At 34.2% G+C, this 19,398-nt stretch overlaps 3 protein-coding genes across 9 annotated transcripts in view; 2 read left to right on the plus strand and 1 right to left on the minus strand.

The window, feature by feature from the left end:
• The window catches only part of LOC111492717 (DExH-box ATP-dependent RNA helicase DExH11), a 15,136-nt gene extending 3,900 nt beyond the window's left edge, over nucleotides 1-11,236 (plus strand). For all 4 annotated transcript variants that reach the window (XM_023142139.1, XM_023142141.1, XM_023142140.1 and 1 more), the window contains exons 8-23: nucleotides 895-996; nucleotides 1,164-1,364; nucleotides 1,526-1,636; nucleotides 1,868-1,935; nucleotides 2,407-2,788; nucleotides 3,043-3,198; nucleotides 3,280-3,390; nucleotides 3,582-3,635; nucleotides 4,143-4,400; nucleotides 5,312-5,421; nucleotides 6,977-7,130; nucleotides 7,282-7,732; nucleotides 9,541-9,755; nucleotides 9,870-10,108; nucleotides 10,617-10,743; nucleotides 10,834-11,236. In XM_023142139.1, the coding sequence (XP_022997907.1) occupies nucleotides 895-996; nucleotides 1,164-1,364; nucleotides 1,526-1,636; nucleotides 1,868-1,935; nucleotides 2,407-2,788; nucleotides 3,043-3,198; nucleotides 3,280-3,390; nucleotides 3,582-3,635; nucleotides 4,143-4,400; nucleotides 5,312-5,421; nucleotides 6,977-7,130; nucleotides 7,282-7,732; nucleotides 9,541-9,755; nucleotides 9,870-10,108; nucleotides 10,617-10,743; nucleotides 10,834-11,046 (2,952 nt within the window). In that variant the 3' untranslated portion in view covers nucleotides 11,047-11,236. The remainder of the gene's footprint in view (nucleotides 1-894; nucleotides 997-1,163; nucleotides 1,365-1,525; nucleotides 1,637-1,867; nucleotides 1,936-2,406; nucleotides 2,789-3,042; nucleotides 3,199-3,279; nucleotides 3,391-3,581; nucleotides 3,636-4,142; nucleotides 4,401-5,311; nucleotides 5,422-6,976; nucleotides 7,131-7,281; nucleotides 7,733-9,540; nucleotides 9,756-9,869; nucleotides 10,109-10,616; nucleotides 10,744-10,833) is intronic.
• Nucleotides 11,237-11,885: 649 nt separating this feature from the next.
• LOC111493148 lies at nucleotides 11,886-14,163 on the minus strand. Of its 4 annotated transcripts, none has more exons than XR_002719964.1 (5): nucleotides 13,682-14,163; nucleotides 13,331-13,432; nucleotides 13,111-13,254; nucleotides 12,051-12,129; nucleotides 11,886-12,019 (listed from the first exon to the last, which is right to left on the minus strand). XR_002719964.1 is itself a non-coding variant. In XM_023142782.1 (4 exons), the coding sequence occupies exons 1-4, from the start codon at nucleotides 13,907-13,909 to the stop codon at nucleotides 12,124-12,126; spliced, it is 480 nt and encodes a 159-aa protein (XP_022998550.1). In that variant the 5' UTR covers nucleotides 13,910-14,163; the 3' UTR covers nucleotides 11,886-12,123. The 4 variants fall into 4 exon arrangements, 2 of the variants coding, with proteins under 2 accessions (XP_022998550.1, XP_022998549.1); XR_002719963.1 differs by having other exon boundaries at nucleotides 12,051-12,158; XM_023142782.1 differs by having other exon boundaries at nucleotides 11,886-12,129.
• A 1,705-nt stretch (nucleotides 14,164-15,868) lies between these two features.
• On the plus strand, nucleotides 15,869-19,134 carry LOC111493146 (laccase-4-like). The gene is made up of 6 exons (XM_023142779.1): nucleotides 15,869-16,011; nucleotides 16,489-16,640; nucleotides 16,902-17,146; nucleotides 17,258-17,386; nucleotides 17,661-18,581; nucleotides 18,708-19,134. Exons 1-6 carry the CDS (start codon nucleotides 15,904-15,906, stop codon nucleotides 18,836-18,838), a joined length of 1,686 nt encoding a protein of 561 aa, XP_022998547.1. The 5' UTR covers nucleotides 15,869-15,903; the 3' UTR covers nucleotides 18,839-19,134.
• Nucleotides 19,135-19,398: the final 264 nt, after the last annotated feature.

Here is a 19,398-nt window from a genome sequence, read left to right on the forward strand (position 1 = left end):
TTTTTTTTTTTTTTTTTTTTTTTTTTTTTTTTTTTTTTTTTTTTTTTTTTTTTTTTTTTTTTTTTTTTTTTTTTTTTTTTTTTTGTGGCAAGGATTAAATTGTTACAAATTTGAAAGTTCATGGACTAAATTAATGCTTTCTCGAAAGTTTAAGGACTAGAAGTGTTTTTTAACCTAAATAAAACTTTAAGTTTTCATCTTGATTTTCTGCACTCCCCCAAGCTGGATGACATGCATTCCTAGCTTAGAAATCAGTACCAAGGGTTGTTTGATGTAATGCCATGGTCAATATGTCTGCAGCTTGTTATTGGGAAGGCACATGTCTTACATTTATTGTGTTGTTCTTACTCTTCTCTCTAATGAAATGACAATCTATCTCAACAGCTTCATTTGATTACGATGCACTGGATTTTTTTTTTTGCAATAGGAATGATAGATTTTATTATCACACATTAATTCTATGACACCTTCTGTCTGGCTATAACTCAGAAAGTAGGCATTGTAACCTAATTCCTTCATATATTACTTGAGCTAATGATCTAAACTTAGCTTCAACACTACTTCAATTGCCAACTTGTTGCTCCATGCCACTAATTCCATCACATATAGATGCAAGACCTTAAAGTTGATTTATATTAATGATGAAGATAATAGATATTAGTGAGGCATCATTTTCCTTCCATTCCTTCTGCCACCCAACATAATTCCATATTTTAAGTACATGATTATCTATCTTTTGGTGGTGCTGTTGGTACTTGGTATTATTTACTTTATGTAGTTCTCATAGTAATTATGACCTAAAATTTTTATTTGAAAGAAAAAAGGTCAACCAACATTTTTTATTAGTTGTCGAATGAATAATTCATTTCTATTATTGTCTTGTGGTCATTACAGGCTATATATCATCTTGAAAAAGGGGATTCTGTATTTGTTGCTGCACATACATCAGCTGGAAAGACTGTTGTTGCGGAGTATGCATTTGCGCTAGCCACTAAAGTATGAAACGATACTTCCAATGTCACAAATACATATTTATGAACAACATAGTTGAGCCTAACATTGGTCCATGTACTTAAGTTTTTTTCATTTGTTTTCGAGCTTGCTTATACTATTATATTCTTAATGAATGCTAAGGTTTTATTTCTAATCTTAATGCCATACAGCACTGTACTAGGGCTGTATATACAGCTCCCATCAAAACCATCAGTAATCAGAAGTATCGGGATTTTTGTGGGAAATTTGATGTTGGACTTTTGACTGGCGATGTCAGCTTGAGGCCAGAGGCTTCTTGTCTTATAATGACAACCGAAATATTAAGGTCAATGCTTTATCGAGGTGCTGATATTATTCGTGATATTGAATGGGTAAAGGAGCTTATTATGTGCTAATCTTTTAAACTGTAATTACCTCCCTCTTTGAGGTCTTTTTTATTTAATTATTTATTTTTGTTGTAAATTTTAGTTTTATATAATATACTAACAAATTACTGCATTTACCTTTTCTACTTGCATGTATGGGGAGATAGGTAATATTTGATGAGGTGCACTATGTCAATGATGTTGAAAGAGGTGTTGTTTGGGAAGAAGTTATCATTATGCTTCCAAGGCATATCAATATTGTCCTTCTTTCAGCCACGGTATTGTTCTCCAGTTAATTATCTACAGATGTGAAGGTTACCTTGGGTGTGAGGGGAGCCAAAACGAGATATTCTTCTGTAATCTTACAGTTTATGAGTTTTTTAACTTTGAAAGCCACAATATTCTACAAATAAGTTATCCTAAAGTTATAGCATGTATGGACTGTAGTGCTTGTTAACCTGGCAGCATAAATGGACTTTTCACCGAGTGCTGATTATCTTCGATTTTAGGTTCCAAACACTATCGAATTTGCTGACTGGATTGGTAGGACGAAGCAAAAAAGAATTCATGTCACTGGGTAAGAAGAGATTTGAGATTTCTACTCTTGGCAGTCTTACTTTGGGAGTTTTGGGGGTTCTTCGAGGGATGCTAAACTCAAGTCCTTGCTTTTTTTTTTTTTTTTTTGGTCCAAATTATTTTTCAATTATTCTGTTGATATTTATACTGAGGTTCTTTTACCCCTAGGGTTTAGACTGCATTTTCACTCCTTTTAGAATTTGTATACTTAATATTTTGTGTATCTTTTCATTCAAATCAATGAAAAATGTGCATCATGTTTAGGAAAAACCTCTAAATATGTAAAACAAGTTTTAAGAACAATTTGGAAAATACACGCACCTAAAAATTTATGATGGGATTTATTTTTATTTTGTCCTTTTCTTTTCCGTGCTTGCTTTATTTTGTGGATGCTATAAGATTTTTCTTTATGTAATTTCTAGTTATTTGTCTTGACATTAATGGAATTCTTTTTACTGTTTGTCGTTATCAGGACTACCAAAAGACCAGTACCTCTGGAGCACTGCATATTTTATTCTGGTGAATCGTATAAAATATGTGAAAGTGAAATTTTCTTATCTCATGGACTAAAAGCTGCCAAAGATGCATCAAAAAAAAAAACTTCGAGTGTTGCTAGCGGATCCCATGTTGGGGCTTCAGTATCAAATGATGGAGCAAGGAATCGAAAAAATGAAAGTTTTAGTCGAAGCAAACAGAATAAGCATTCAGGTTCCCAGAATTTAGGGAACTTTTCAGGAACAAGTTGGGGAAATCAAAAGAATGGAGATAGCCAAAACAATTGGGGATCAAGGAGATCAGATGCTTCTTCGTGGTTGTTACTTATTAATAGGCTCTCAAAGAAATCTCTATTACCCGTATGCACTCTAAAACCACTCTCACACATATTTGTGATTTGTAATATGTCCAATGTCTAGCCAATCACGTCAAAAGGTTTCTTTCTTGTGCACGGATTGTGTCAATTTTCACATTGAAAAGTTACTTGTTTTGCTGATTTTTTTAGATAGTGTGTGGCCTTTTTTTTTTTTATTTAAATAAGTAATTTTTAATTTTTTTTTAATAAATTAATTTCTACTAACACATTTTTGGCTGCTATTCATGCCATGTACAGGTGGTTATATTTTGCTTCTCAAAAAATCGTTGTGATAAATCAGCTGATAGTATCTACAGTATTGACCTCACTAGTAGTTCTGAGAAAAGTGAAATTCGCGTCTTTTGTGACAAAGCCTTTTCGCGTTTAAAGGGATCTGACAGAACCTTACCCCAGGTTTGGTATATTGAATGCTTTACTGATTAATTAATTTTCAATCAAATTTTATGCAATGTAATAACAAGGTAACATATACAGATTGTTAGAGTTCAAGGACTTCTTCATAGAGGGATTGGAGTGCATCATGCAGGTCTTCTTCCAATTGTTAAAGAAGTTGTTGAAATGCTATTTTGTCGTGGCGTGATAAAGGTAAAGTTGTCTCTAATGAACCTCATTTTTTATTTTACTTTAATTTATGTTGCTTTTATTTGATAAGTGATAACCAGTCACATTTGCATCCTGAGAGTTTACAGTAGTCATTTGTACTAACTAAATTCATTAGATACAATGGAGTTCAAGTGATAATGGTAGGCCTATGCTTATCTCTATCTTTGTTGCAGGTTTTGTTTTCAACAGAAACGTTTGCAATGGGAGTTAATGCTCCAGCAAGAACGGTGGGTGTCATTGATCATCATGGATTGTAATTGAAAAACATTATTACAGATAGTAGGTTTGCCGTGAGCTGCTATGTCTTCAAAATCAAGTTTGTTTCATGTGTTGGGTTGATTTTCTTTTGTCAATAGTTGATGGTATCAATCTTAGATTCTCAAGTGAGTTTTCATTTGTATACTATCATATATCTAGCATGAAAGTGAATTTGGGCTGTTGGAACCACTGTAATTTTTCACTCAATTCACAATCTAGATGTTTATTTTCGGGTTGTTGTTTAGCTAATATTCATCTCTCTTGTTGAAATATGTGAAAACATGGTCAAGAATCAAGATAGGGAAGACTTGTTGCTTTTCTATGTTAATACTCCACTCCTTTTTTTAGCCGGGACAGTTATTGACAGTATGTTGCTTAGCTCATATGAATGTGATTGACTTGCATCTTTTTTGAACAAAAAACAAACTTTTCGTTCATCTTATAACTTATATCTGACCTCCAAGGATTACTTACAGGTTGTTTTTGACACTTTAAGGAAGTTTGATGGGAAGGAGTTTAGGCAGTTATTACCAGGGGAATATACCCAAATGGCAGGTCGTGCTGGTAGAAGGGGGTTGGATAAAATTGGCACTGTCATTGTAATGTGTCGTGACGAGATTCCAGAAGAGAAGGATTTGAAGCGTGTGATAGTTGGAAGTGCTACCAAGCTTGAATCTCAATTCCGTTTGACGTATATTATGATCCTACATCTTCTTCGGGTGGAAGAGCTAAAGGTATGTTATAATGCTTTGGGAAAAGGTTCTCTCTCATAGATATAGAAGAAGGCGTCAAAAAGGATCTCTTGGGAAGCAAGGTGGCACACATAAAGTGTAATGACCCTAGATTTCTTACCTAGAGTCGCTACCGTCATTATAACGTAATTATTCTGTGCGGAAGTAGGGGTTTAAACTTTATCATAAAACATACACTTCATCTTAAAACACTGCCATGGACTTACGTGTTCGAAAACATTTGTAAAACGATACAATGAAATTCTAAAAGAAATAAATAAGCGTTAAAACTAAAAACACCCTATTCTAACCTAAGTCTAAGAAAATAAACATAACTACCCTATGCATGAGCCATGGTCTCCGTGACAGTGTTTTAAGATGATGTTTATATTTCATGAAGAAGTTTAAATGTTTATTTTCACATAGAAATGCTACTCTAGGTAAGAAGAAATCTAGGTTGTTTCATAAGGTGTTTATTTATTTTTTATTTACTTCTAATTTTTTTTTAAAAAATTAAACATATATCTAAATATCTATCTATCTATATATATAGTATAATTTTGTATGAAAACAAAACCTCAAGAAACAAAAGCAGTCCTCCCTTTTTCGTTCACTGTGCTTAAAGTCCAAAGCACTGATGAGCTTTAGTGTGCTTCACATTAAAAAAGTATTAACATTTCTAGTTAGGTTAATATTTTAATCAAAAGAACTTGTTAAGACGTTTTCTTATCAACAACGGGAATTTTTTTATCACATAGTTAAATGTTTTGGTTGTGAGCGGCAGAGCATTTTTGTTGTTGTAAAAATTTCTTCCTTCTCCATATTGTTAATTCTGGAGTGTTTTAGTGCACTGTTCAAACTTCTCTCTTAGTAGTTTTGTTGATTTAACATGTTGTTGGTAATCATTCCTACAGGTAGAAGACATGTTAAAAAGAAGTTTTGCTGAATTCCATGCACAGAAGAAACTCCCTGAAAAGCAGCAACTTTTAATGCGAAAGCTAGCTCAACCTACGAGAACTGTAGAGTATGTTTACAGTGATCATATATAGTAGTCTCTTATGGTTAACATGTTACTCTCTGAATTCTTATTTGGACTAGCTTGTGCAAACTCCAACTATTCTCATAGGACAAGTGTCTATAACCCTGGAACATTTGGTTGCCAAATAAAATTTTGAGACATTAAATCATAGGTAGAAGCCACTATGATTGAATCCATTCTCTTTAAGCATTTTACTTCATACAATGGTCGTTATTGACTACTAAGCCAACCTATGATAGTTGCGTAGGTTAGAACTATGATTATGGCCCTTTTTGGAGGTGAATAGATTAAATAAAGAAGGGGAATTAATGAAATTGGCAGAGGAGGAAGTAATAAGCAGACTAAGCAAGTGGAAAAAACTTTCTCCTCTTACAAGGAGAGTTTCTTTAGTATTCACGACTCCATTAATAGGATTATCTATCACCTATTCTATCTTTTGATTCGTCTTGTTTTATCTTTTACTTTCATACGTTGTGCTATTTGAAAGATGTGATGGGTCAAAAAGTGAGAAGGGAGTCGGAAAAAATTGGTTTAGAAGAAGACTGGAAGGAAAGGAATAGCATGGAGTATGACAGTCCATTATAAAATCCTAAAGTTCAGACTGAAGAGGGGTGAATCAATGTTTTTCAGCCATTGAAATTAGGCTTGATCTGCTTGAATGTAATGGTGGGAAGAAAAGTTAATAGGGCAAATTGATTCTAATCAGGATATTTAAATATTTCCTTATTCTTGTTACGAATGCATTGTGATGAACAATGTGGAGTTGATTCTAATCAGGATATTTATCTCTTTGCTATATGCAAAGCAGCAGGATCTGGGGCTGCTTATCTTCCAGCTGCTGAGGGGTTAACTTTTTAATGCTATGCTTTTTACATTTATCCTTCGGCACCACTAAGGGCTTGTATCTTTTGGGTAAATATAGACTTTCAAGTAGGTAATAGGATACAGTACTTCCGGACTCTGGGTTCGTTCCGAAGGAATTCTAGAATTATCTAGCTTCTAGCTTTCTACTACCTGTCTAAATTCCCCACCTCGCATCACAACTTTTATGCTCATTACCCTACCCGTGCAACCCATCGTTATTATTCTGTTATTAACATAATTTAATTTACCTTTAAAGACTTCTACACCCTTCTCTTATGATGACATCTCAACCCATGTTTTTCCATTTTGCTTGGTTCCCTTCGGCCACCTTGGAGCTTATTTGAAGCAAGTAGAGGGTTTTCCGTTGCTATCAAAATAATTGTTAAATCTTATTAAAAAAAAATCAAAATAATAGTTGAAACCTTATTGTCATACACCTATCTCACGTTTGTAGGAAAAGGACGGGCTCCATACCGTTATTGATGGATCCTATTTTATGTTTCCAGTATATCAGTCTAATAGTTGAAGTTATGTAATGTATTAAGGTGGTTCAGATTTTTCGTATTTCATTTGTTATAATTTCGAAGTCTTTAGGCATGAATAAATAATTGATGGCTCTTACAACTTCGAACGAACGCATAATTGAATGGCTCATAAATCAGTTTACTGCCTGTAGATGTATTAAAGGTGAGCCAGCCATTGAGGAATACTACGATTTATATGCTGAAGCTGAGAAGAATAGCAACCAGATCTCAGAAGCAGTCATGCAATCGTCTGCAATTCAACAATTTCTTACTCCGGGAAGAGTGGTCGTCGTAAGATCACAATCTGTGAGTGTTTATGAGAATATTCACATAAATGTAATTGATGTGATGTGAACTTCCATTTATATTACATTTTCACCTTGGATTTAAAAATATATTTTTATGGCTAATCAGTATATAATATCATAGGGACTAAACCCAATTTTACTATTACCAGGACAAAGATCACCTACTTGCAGTCATTGTCAAAGCCCTTCCCATGGCTAACAGGCAGTATATTGTTCTGGTGCTAAAACCTGATTCACCACCTGTCCAAAGTTCCTCAAGTGATGATTCAGACAAGAAAAAAGAGGATTTTCCCCAAGGTTACTTTATGGTACCAAAGTCAAAACGTGGCCTTGAAAATGATTATTATTCTCCATCTACACGTAAAGGATCCGGTGTTGTGAATATAAGATTACCACATGCTGGTGCAGCGGCAGGAGTAAGTTATGAGGTTAGAGGAGTTGATGCCAAAGAATTTTTGTGTGTGTGCAATAAAAAGATACAATTAAACCCAGTTAGGCTTCTTGAAGATGTAAACAATGTTGCTTACTCCCAGACAGTTCAACAACTTTTGGATATAAAATCTGATGGGAAGTTTCCTCCAGCCCTCGATCCGTTAAAAGGTAGCATCTTCATTACCTTTCTATTAACACGACAAACAATATTAAGCAGTGGTAAATCACTTGACATATTGTGCATTCATTCATATTCAACAGATATGTAACTTTTGGATGCACGCATTTTTCGATGAACTATGCATATTTCTCTGTTACAGTTAAGTTAGCTACATTTGTCCCTTTCGTTTGATCGAAGTTTAAGCTAACTAACTAGGAACCCTGAACATCCTATTTTAAGATGAGTGTCATACCAGAGATTTGCTAGACAGACAGAATTAGACATGCTCTTGAGATATCTCAGATACCTGGTTTAGTATCTTTTAGTTTTTCTTTTCCAAATTTCAGAGTACATGCTGCAACCACGTTCTTAAGACACGGTGGGTTTTGCGGAGAAAATGAAGAAAAGTATTAAGAAACCAAGATTGTGTCCTTATTCGAAACTAGTAATATTAACATCAAGGAACCAAGTCGTTGGTAAATAAAACATTTATCGATAGAAACTAAGTATCTGTTTAGGAAAGGTGTTCATGTTTTTTCAGACAGTTATTCACAAATTTTGCCAATTGGGAGTACTTTTCGCAATATTTACGAAATTTATCTTCTTGGTGCTCCCGTCCGTCATAAGGATTTTTGTAACTACTGTTTTTCACACCCTTTTTGCCAATTGGGATGCTTTTCTTTAACCCCTTTGTCTTTCAGGGATATCTCATCTTCTCGTTTTGTATATTCCCCTTTTTTGTGATCGATCTACATCTCGTTTCTTATTAAGATAAAAAAAGGTTGATTGGGTCTCTCCTATCCCTTGGTTGTTATATCTTTATTGAGATTAGTTAGAATTTCAGTGTAAGTTCATATAGGTCATAGTCTTTTGGTTTAGGTTGTTCTGGTTTATTGGCTTTTAGTTGGGGTATTCTTTTGTACGTTGTATTTTGGGTTGGTTTTCTTTGTTGTTCTTTGTTGTATGCTTGTTGACTAAAGAAGCATAGACACTTTAGTTTGGAAGACGTTAAAAGTCGAACACTTGTTGGATCTTCCATCGTTTGATCCTTGTTGGACACTTGTTAGCATATAAAACATGCATTATATACTTTACTAGCTGTACAAAATAAATATTAGTTCGTGACTTGTTAGAGATGTATTAAGCGTAATAATAGACAAATATTAATATAGGGAATAATAACAAAATTTAAGAGCTTAATACATCAAACTCAATCTTTAGCATATGAATATATAAGCTTATTGGCTTTAAATTTTCTTGGTATAAAAATTATAGGTATATTTATAAAAATATATATTTAATAAACATGTCCATGCCCTATCCTAAATTATTAGAAACTAATGTGATTGAGTACATGATCGTGAGTTCATGTCTCGTTTCTGTATCCATGCTTCTTATGTTGTTGAGAAAAGAACTTTATAAAGTAATTTGTGTCGCTTCTCAAAGGAACTTAGAGAAAGCCACTTTCGGGAAACATGTCGGTCTCTTGAGAACCTTTGCATGCTACTCTGTCATTTATTTACATGCTCGTATCTCGAGCATAATTAAAATTCAAGGGTACCTAGTTATTTATCAAGCGATTAAACACGTCTACAAGTTGTGCATATCTTCCACATGCATTTTATGATTTAGTGTAAAGATTTTGTGTCCTTGCAACATGCCATTGAGGTATCAATGCATTTATTCGTATTTGGATGTTATCACCATGCAAATCATTGTACATTTATTTTCTGTTATCATTTAAGAAGGTTATAGAATACATCATTTTAAGTATTCATCTACTTATGCTTACTTTATAATGGCGATTCCTTTTTAGACTTGAAGTTAAAAGATGTGAATCTTGTGGAGGCATACAAGGGTTGGACTGACTTAGTGCTAAAGATGGTAGCTAACAAATGCCATGGCTGTATAAAACTGGGGGAACACCTGAAATTAGCATCAGAGATAAAGAAACACAAAGAGGAAGTCAATAACCTTAAGTTTCAAATGTCCGACGAAGCACTTCAACAAATGCCCGACTTTCAGGGCCGGGTAATTTTTTTTTTTCCTCCTGGATATATGTTTTTTTTAATCTTGATTTATTATTTGAGTTAGATATATGGTTTATATCTGCAGCAGCATTCTAAATTTTGGTTTGCGTGACAGATTGACGTTTTAAAGGAAATTGGCTGTATAAATGCTGACCTGGTTGTTCAAATCAAAGGACGTGTTGCCTGCGAGATGAACTCTGGGGAGGAGTTGATCTGTACAGAGTGTTTATTTGAGAATCAATTGGATGACCTCGAACCAGAAGAAGCAGTGGCGTTAATGTCTGCTTTCGTGTTCCAGCAGAGAAATACTTCCGAACCATCCCTTACCCCGAAGCTGTCTATGGCTAAAAAAAGGTACATGTTTCTGTACTTTTTTTTCCAAAATAAAAACAAATATATAGTATTGTTTTTAAAATAAAAAAAGTGTGGACTAAGGATCCTACATTAGATACCCATTTGAATCTTTTAGGTCCCTTTTAATTGAAAAAGATCAGAAGAGGCGATTGGAAATTAATTCATCAACCTTAGAAAACTTCAAAAAATTTATTGTGGTTGTTGACCTGACACAAAAGTAGAATGCCCATAAATTTATTTTGGTCAAGGTTGGTCCATGTGTCACCCTAATATCTCGAGGGGCAAAACGTTGGGTTCCAAACTCACTTGAACCGAGCCAAGTTTTTCGAGCAATCAAAATGGCATCAAGTATGTGACTGTGTAGAGACAAGTTACTGTTGAAACTATGGCTTTTACTTATGCTGTGTAAATAATAAAACGTCGAATATGCTGTGATCGTCCGTAAATGATTTGTTTTATAAACTTTTTAAGAAATGAGAAGGTGATCTTGGAAATGTATTTTTATCAGATTGTACGAGACAGCTATACGACTTGGAAAGCTTCAAGCCCAGTTCAGACTCCCAGTTGATTGTGAGGAGTACGCTCGAGACAATCTCAAGTTCGGTCTCGTCGAAGTAGTCTACGAATGGGCAAAAGTAACCATTTCTCCGTTAGATGTTAATCGAACCTCTAGTTTTGTCGTTTTCTAGGCCTCTCAGTCTTGCATGTTTTTTCCAATTGTGCAGGGAACTCCATTTGCAGATATTTGTGAGCTCACAGATGTTCCTGAAGGCATGATAGTGAGAACTATAGTCAGATTGGACGAAACGTGCCGAGAATTCAAAAATGCAGCTGCGATTATGGGTAATTCTGCACTGCATAAGAAGATGGAGACTGCGTCGAATGCTATAAAGCGCGATATCGTGTTTTCTGCTAGTTTGTACATCACCGGACTCTGAAAAGGCCAATTCTAAGGTATGTTGCCTCTTCAATTCATGAAATTACACGAGTCAATTCAGAATAGAATGTTGAACTATAGCAGGCATAGAGTTTTGTACATTATCATGTACTCTTTTTGTTAGTTAGAAAAGTGTCGAGAGAAAACAAGATGATCAGTTCAATGATACGAGCCTATAAGTTTTCATCTGCCTTCTATTAGTTCATAATCATCACTTGAAATTATTAGCAAATTAATTTTTGCCCATCTTATATGTCCCCGAGGAAGCTCTAAGGTTTAAAATCTTTATACCTCTTGCAACGATTGAATAAGAATATTTACTTCTCCTTTAAAAAACAGTTCCCTTAGGTATTACAACTTTTAAGAAACACGAAGAACAAATCTATTGTAACCGCTCAAACCCACTTTTAGCATATATTGTCTTCTTTGGATTTTTTCTTTCAGACTTTCCTTTAAAGTTTTTAAAACGCGTCTGTTAGAGAGAGGTTTTTACACCCCTTATAAAGAATGTTTTGTTCTCTCCAACCGATGTGGGATCTTACAATTCATCCCCTTCTAGGCCTAGCATCCTTGCTGGCACACCGTCTCATGTCTATCCCCTTTGGGTTTTAGCCTCCTCGCTAGTACATTGTCTGATGTCTGGTTCTAATACCATTTGTAACGGTCCAAGCTCACTACTAGCAGATATTCTCCTCTTTGGGCTTTCCTTTTCGGGCTTCCCTTTAAGGTTTTTAAAACACGTCGGTTAGAGAAAGATTTCCACACCCTCATAAATAATACTTTGTTCTTTTCTCCCACCGATGTGGGATCTTTATAGAATTCTTATCTAAAATAAAATAGTAAATATAAGCGAAAGTTGGATTATCTATAATATAGATTATACATTTTTGTAGTTCTATCTTATTTAAACCTACATTAATAGCATATTGCTAAGTAACCAAAGTCCATAAAGTACACATTTCCAAACTAAGTACCATAAAGCAACATTTTGATGACACTAAGTACCATAAAGCAACATTTTGATGACATGATGCATAGTTCTTGATGAGCTCCAGTAAGTCAGTTTCTTCGCTAAGTATCACTCCTGTTTGGCTTGCCAGAAATAACATTTTCCTGAATATAAATCCATTTGAATTCCTTTAGCTTTTTACTTTATAAAACAATAAATCAATATGATGCTTAAGAACATATAATCGCAAATCAATAGTCATCTTCTAAATATATTTCTATAATGATAAATATTTAGAGCATAAAGATGCCTATAAATAAGACAGAATCATAAGTTTTATTTGAAATGGACTGTTAACAAGCTAAAAAAAAAAAAACATAATTTGATGGATTTAATGATTTAGTTTTGTTTCCATGAGATCAAAATATACTTTAATCTAACCATGGATGTTTTTACTTTTCCTTTCGGCATTCAAATATAATATTTGTTAGGTTTGTCTTATTTGTACATAATTACATCGTATAAGGTATTCTTTCTTTCTTACTAATTTGAACAAATCTTAATTAGTAATTTGAACAAATCTTAATTAGTTAAAACATCATCTCTCTAAAGGTTAAAATATCAAAACTTGAACTTCTTATTGAATGTTAAAAAGAAAAACTCTGATGTAAGTTCATATTTTCAAAACTATTAATTATATTTCAATAATTCTTTTTGGGGTTTTTAAATATCATTCAAATTTTAAAAGTATGTTTTCAAAAAAAAAATTTTTTTAAAAAGGTAAAATTATCGTTTTAAATTCTAGCCTATGAGGGTGTAAAAGTTTTATTATAATGTAGTAAAAGATTTATATGGATATTTTATCATATGAAATTTTTTTATAGCTCACATTGTTGTAAAAAAAAGTTGGTTTTTTAAATTCAACTAACCGTGATGGTATCTCTAACCTCTCTCAAACTCATAGAACTAAAATGATAATTTGACCTAAAAAAATTACTAACAAATGAGCAAGATTTGTAAAAGAAGAGAATGTACTTTTGCTGAAACAAGAGCTTCAAGTTATACGAATTCATCCAAACAAAAACAATCAGTTACTGCAAATTATGGAGATTTTACCTGATCATTACTGGCCGGAATCCATTCATTGGTGGCCGGATTTCCCCTGCAAGAGGCATGGCAGCAAGTGGCAGTTGCAGAATCCGCTGCGAGTTTGAAACCTTTGCAATCTCCATTCTCCATTTGGATGAATCCTGCTCCTGTCTGAAATCAAATTCAACTTCTTAGTAAACACAAAAACAGAGAATGAGGCTGATCGATTGATCGATGGAGAGAGTACCGTGTGGTGGTGCTGTTTGTCTACATAATTTAGATCGTCGTAATACTTCGTCTCCACAAATTCCTCAGAGATGTTGCCGTTTTGACCATCACAAGCAAGTCTCTGCTCAAATTTCAGAACAATCGAGGACTCAACAGAATGAAAATACTCACATTATTCAATTTCTCCACGAATTTCTACACTGTTCATCAACATTTGATTGGATTCTATTTTCTAATAGTAACTACATCGTATTCAACCTCTGATTCATCTTAAGAAGCACACTTAGTACTGCATTTCAGAGACCTAGAGGATCGAATCGATGATTCACTAACAGAAAGCTCAATCGAGAAAACTAATCGGAGAACTAACCTCGCGAGGATCGGATTCGAGGCGCTGAAACACGGCGAGTTCAGGAATGTAATCATCCTTGCGATTTACATTGTCGACATAATGTGCAGAGAATTCGCTACGCTGAGGCTTAGTATGGCGCTTCGGTGCGACGCCATTGAAGTACTCTCGAGTTTTGGCCTCCATCTCTCTTTCTTCCTCCATGGATAGACGAGCGTCGCTCCTCCCAGGCTTTTGGCCATTCTCCATTTCTGTTGATTCTCGGTTTCTAGGTTTTCGACTGTCGATCGATTAATTGCAGTAGATTTTGAGCGACGAGTGGATTTTAGGCTCTGCCATGATTAATTGGCGAGATGAAACGCTGATTTTGGGGACCAAAACTGAAAAGAGATCTCACTTTTGGTGGAACACCAAAAAAAATCTCAACAAAAACGAAAAACCTTATCCGTCTACCTATGCACTCTACGACTTTCCAGCCTTTCGCTTGGTCCACCATAGCCTCGCATACCAAGGTTTCTTCATGCACGTGAATTGTTTTGCTTTTATGTTTCAAAATTGCTTATCATTCCAATAATTGTGGTACTAAATTCTTTTATACACCATTATTTACAACATATTACATAAACGGTTCAATAATTTTTCATTGATATTAACCACTTTATGAGCATGCCGTCATCCACCAAATCAAAATCAAAAGCAACCATAGAAGTTAACGAACTCGGAGCACGGAAGAGGAAATTTTTTCTTAGAACTGTGGTAATATCTAATCCTCTTATTCATAATGACTTCATCGTCTTTCTATTTACTGGAATAACAACGATGATTATAAGATAGTTAATAGTTGCTCTATTTCATATCTCATATTGGCCTTGTTCAACCACTACAACGGACAATAAGAACCGTACCAAGTCTTACATCTATCTATAGTCGTTCGAGAATTTGAGAAGCTAAAATAGCACAGAACGAAATTATTAGTTAGTAACATGACCATGTTACAAGAGAATGTTAGGACCATCAAATATCAAAATTAGATTCTAAGTTTCTTAGAAGTGAGGAGTAAGTAACATGACTACAGAAAATGTCAAAGATTAAACAATTGTCTCATAAAATTTGTTAAAATATAATAATAATAAAAGAAATAATTTGTAATTATTTTATTAATATTGATGTATATGAATTGGATTGATTAGTCGGGCGGTTGAGCTAGATGATCTAAATAGAGTTCACAACTCAACATAACCCGAACTCTATTACGTTGTCAAATATTTTAATTAAATGTCACGCATATTATATTATAACTAAAATTTCAGAAAGCTCGAAACGCATCATCAACTTCTATTACAAAAGTAATATTCATAATAAGTTTTAACGTAGGGTTAGATTGGACTATAACTTAATGTTTGAGTTGATTGGATTGACCTGACAATGTCAAATCACACACGGACCTCGAAGGTTTGGTTTTCTAAAAATTTATACCCATCTCAAATAGAATATATATTATTTCGGAGTAAAATTAAACTATATGTTTTTTTTCACCTAATCCATAAATTATAAATTTAGTATAAAGTAATTAAATTAGGTTGGCTAGGATCGGGTGTACTCACCTCAATACGGTTGCACCAAATCCAGCCAACTGCCTTCTCTTACCACCATCAACTTTCATTGAATTTTATTTCTCCTTTTTTTTTTTATATATATTTGGATAAAATAATCATTCATTATTTTAATATACATTTAATTTTTCACATTTTTAAAAATTATAATTAATTGTTTTATTTATAAATACTTTTTATTTGTTTTTAGGGTTTCTTAAACTATTTTTATTATACACTTTTTTTTAACTAAAGCATACATTTTTAAAAAATTGAATTAACTCGTTACTCCAAAAATACTTTTTATTTTTTTAATTCTATTTCACTGCCCAATCAAACCGAGAAAATGAATCATAATGTATAATTATTTAACCTATTATTTACGAGAAAAATCAAAACCTAATTTTTACGATGTATATTATATAAAAATAACATTTTTTTTCAAATAATTTAGAAACTCGTGGTTCATAAAATATAAGCTTAGGTGTTAAGGTCTACCTAATTCTTCATTCAGATTCTAACGAAGCCATTCAAATTGGTCTCCAATTTATTTAGTTATATATATATATATATATATATATATATATAAATTCCATCGTTCTAGTATTCATCGATCTCAAGAAAAGATAGAAAAAAAAAAAAAAACAGGACATGGCGGCGCTGCTGGTCGTAAGAGGCTTAGCGGCGGCGGTGGTGGCGGCTTTTTGTTTCATGTCGCCGCCGCCGGTCGAAGGCCTCGTCCGCCACTACAAGTTCAATGTAAGCTCTTTAACTTTTTTATTCATAAACTTAAGTTTTTAATTTTTATTCGCACAAAAATTCTCATTTATTTTCGGAGAAATTCATGTGAATATATTTATTTAAATGGTCTATTTAAAAAAATTAATGGAAATTTTTTATTTTTTTTATAATTTATAATAATACCTTTAAACAAAAATATAATAACATTTTACCCACATAATTTATATATATATATATAAATTTATGTGAAACATGGAAAAATCTCTGTCTACGAGGCTCCCAATTCCAAAAGACTTTATACTAACAGAAATAGTATTTCTCACTTATAAATCTATAATCTTCTACTCAATTAATTAATGTGGAATTCACTTCCAAATCCGCGACAAGAATTAGGTTATTTTTTTTTAAAAAATGAATTAATTTTACAATTTTTTTAAAAAATAAATCAAATTGACATTAATTTTAATAAAAATTAAATGGAAATGCGTTTGGCAGGTGGTAATGAAGAAAGTTACCAGACTTTGTTCGAGTAAGTCTATAGTTACCGTTAACAATAAGTTCCCAGGCCCCACCATTTATGCTAGAGAAGACGACACCGTTTTGATCAAAGTCGTCAACCATGTCCCCTATAATGTCAGCATCCATTGGTCAGTATCCTAAAATTATTATTTTTTTTTAATTAATTGGCTCCTGGTTGTTATGACTCATTAATTTTAGTTTATAAATTTTTTACTGTGATTTTTAGAGTCGTTTATATGACTCGATAATTGAACTATCCAACTAAAAGTATAAATGTTACGTTATTTCGAGGGCGGGTTGACATTTTTTTGGTCAAAGTCAACCCGATCAATTTCAAAATATATATATTATTATTATTTTTTAAAGTCTGATGGTTAGAATTTCGTCAGGCACGGCATTAGACAGCTGAGGACAGGATGGGCGGATGGGCCGGCCTATATAACACAGTGCCCAATCCAACCCAGACAAAGCTACGTCTACAACTTCACCATTACCGGTCAGCGAGGCACCCTTTTCTGGCACGCCCATATTCTTTGGCTCAGAGCCACTCTCTATGGCGCAGTCGTTATTTTGCCCAAGCTTGGAGTCCCTTATCCATTTCCCACGCCCCACAAGGAAATGGTTCTTATATTGGGTACTTGCTGATCTTTGGGGACCTCGTTTTCATCCTTTTTGAGTTGTGCACCCTAGGTGTTTGTTGAAATGCTCTAACCAACTCTTTGTTTTTGTTTTTTGGTTGTTTTAGGTGAGTGGTGGAAGTCTGATGTTGAAGCTGTTATTAATGAGGCTACTAAGTCTGGTTTGGCTCCTAATGTCTCTGATGCTCACACCATCAATGGCCATCCTGGGCCTGTCCAAGGTTGTCTCACTCGAGGTAATGGGCTGTTTGTTGTAGCTGTAGCCATGTAGCTGTAGGCATTTGAAATTTGAGTCGATAAGATAAGTAATTGTATTACCGATAGTTGCCAATATAAGTATAGCTCAACTAGTTAAGTCATATGTTCTGACCAAGAGGTACAAAGATCGAATCCCCTTCTCTTCATACCATTTTCACTTAAAATGAAGATTTTCTGCTCTATTACGAGGCATCCTTTGAGTGATGCAATTTTGACACTTCTAATATGATAATGGATATATTTGATTCACAGGATTCAGTATGCCAGTGCAGCATGGTAAGACATATTTGCTGCGAATCATCAACGCGGCACTGAATGAAGAACTGTTCTTTAAGGTTGCTGGCCACAAACTCACTGTCGTCGAAGTTGATGCTGCATACACGAAACCTTTCAACACCGACACCATTGTCATAGCCCCTGGCCAGACCACAAATGCCCTTTTGACCGCCGACCACGGAAGTGGCAAGTATGCAATTTCAGCATCAACTTTTATGGACACCCCCATTGTTGCTGTTGATAATGTGACAGCCATTGCCACTTTACATTACACAGGCACACCTTCTACTACCCCTACCAGCTTCACTGGCCTGCCTCCCCAAAATGCCACTCCAGTTGCAACAAAGTTCACAAACTCCCTTAGGAGCTTGAACTCAAAACAATACCCTGCAAAAGTTCCATTAGAAGTTGATCATTCCTTGCTTTTCACCATTGGCCTTGGCATTAACCCTTGCAAAACTTGCTCGAGTGGCAACCAAGTGGTGGCTGATATAAACAATGTCACATTTGTTATGCCAACCATTTCACTCCTTCAAGCTCATTACTTCAATATCAATGGTGTTTTTACTGATGATTTTCCTGCAAATCCTCCAATAAGATACAACTATACAGGGAAGCAGCCAAGCAACTTGCATACAATGAGTGGAACTAGGCTTTATAGACTGGCCTACAACTCTACGGTCCAATTAGTCTTACAAGACACTGCAATGATAGCTCCAGAGAACCATCCAATTCATCTTCATGGATTCAACTTCTTTGCTGTTGGAAGTGGCTTGGGAAACTTCAATCACAAGAAAGATCCTAAGAAATTCAATCTTGTTGACCCTGTGGAGAGGAATACAATTGCTGTTCCTTCTGGTGGATGGGTTGCTTTAAGATTCAGGGCTGATAATCCAGGTAACAACCTGTATAACTTAGTCTCTAATATTAAATTTCATTTCAAATCTTGAAGAAGTTTCAATATTATCATACATATATGTGTGTTCATGCAATTTGTGGGATTTTTGTGATTCATTTTGGCAGGGGTTTGGTTTATGCATTGCCATTTAGAAGTTCACACAACATGGGGACTTAAGATGGCATTTCTAGTGGACAATGGGGAAGGGCCAGAAGAGTCTCTTCTTCCTCCTCCAAATGACCTTCCCAAATGTTAGGTAAGCCCCCATTGAATTCATAAACTTTAAGGGCAAAAGAAGTATGGAAAAGGAACTGAAGTTCTATCAGAACTGCCCTGAAAAAGGCAAGAGTTCTTGAGCAAAAAGAAAGCAGCTGCTTATTCCTGTATAGAACAGCATGGAGATTCTTTCAAATCTTGTTGGTTGGGCTGTCATTTGTTTATATTGCCTTGCGGGTTATTATGTAATTGTGAATGTTTTCTTGTTTTCTTTTCTGAGGTGGTTTAAAATGTATAAACTGCATTGATTGTTGTATAAAATTTAGATTTATATAAAAAGTGGCTAACTTAGATCAATTTGGTTGATGGAATGAACCAAATTTATGTTTCCCAAATAAAAGGCAAGAGAAGTTGTTTGGTGTAAACTTTTTAACAATTAATTTATTAAATGTTGAATACCAATATAAAAGTAATTGTGTTATTTTATCTAATTAATATATTTTTTCTAATTTAAAGTTAATATTTACCGACCATTTATTGCGATTATTTTAAAAGCTACCTCTAGCATGGTCACTAGAAGGTTTACTAAGTCGAGTCGTG

The sequence above is a fragment of the Cucurbita maxima genome, unplaced genomic scaffold (genome assembly GCF_002738345.1).
Source record: "Cucurbita maxima cultivar Rimu unplaced genomic scaffold, Cmax_1.0 Cma_Scf00018, whole genome shotgun sequence".
Classification (NCBI taxonomy): domain Eukaryota; kingdom Viridiplantae; phylum Streptophyta; class Magnoliopsida; order Cucurbitales; family Cucurbitaceae; genus Cucurbita; species Cucurbita maxima.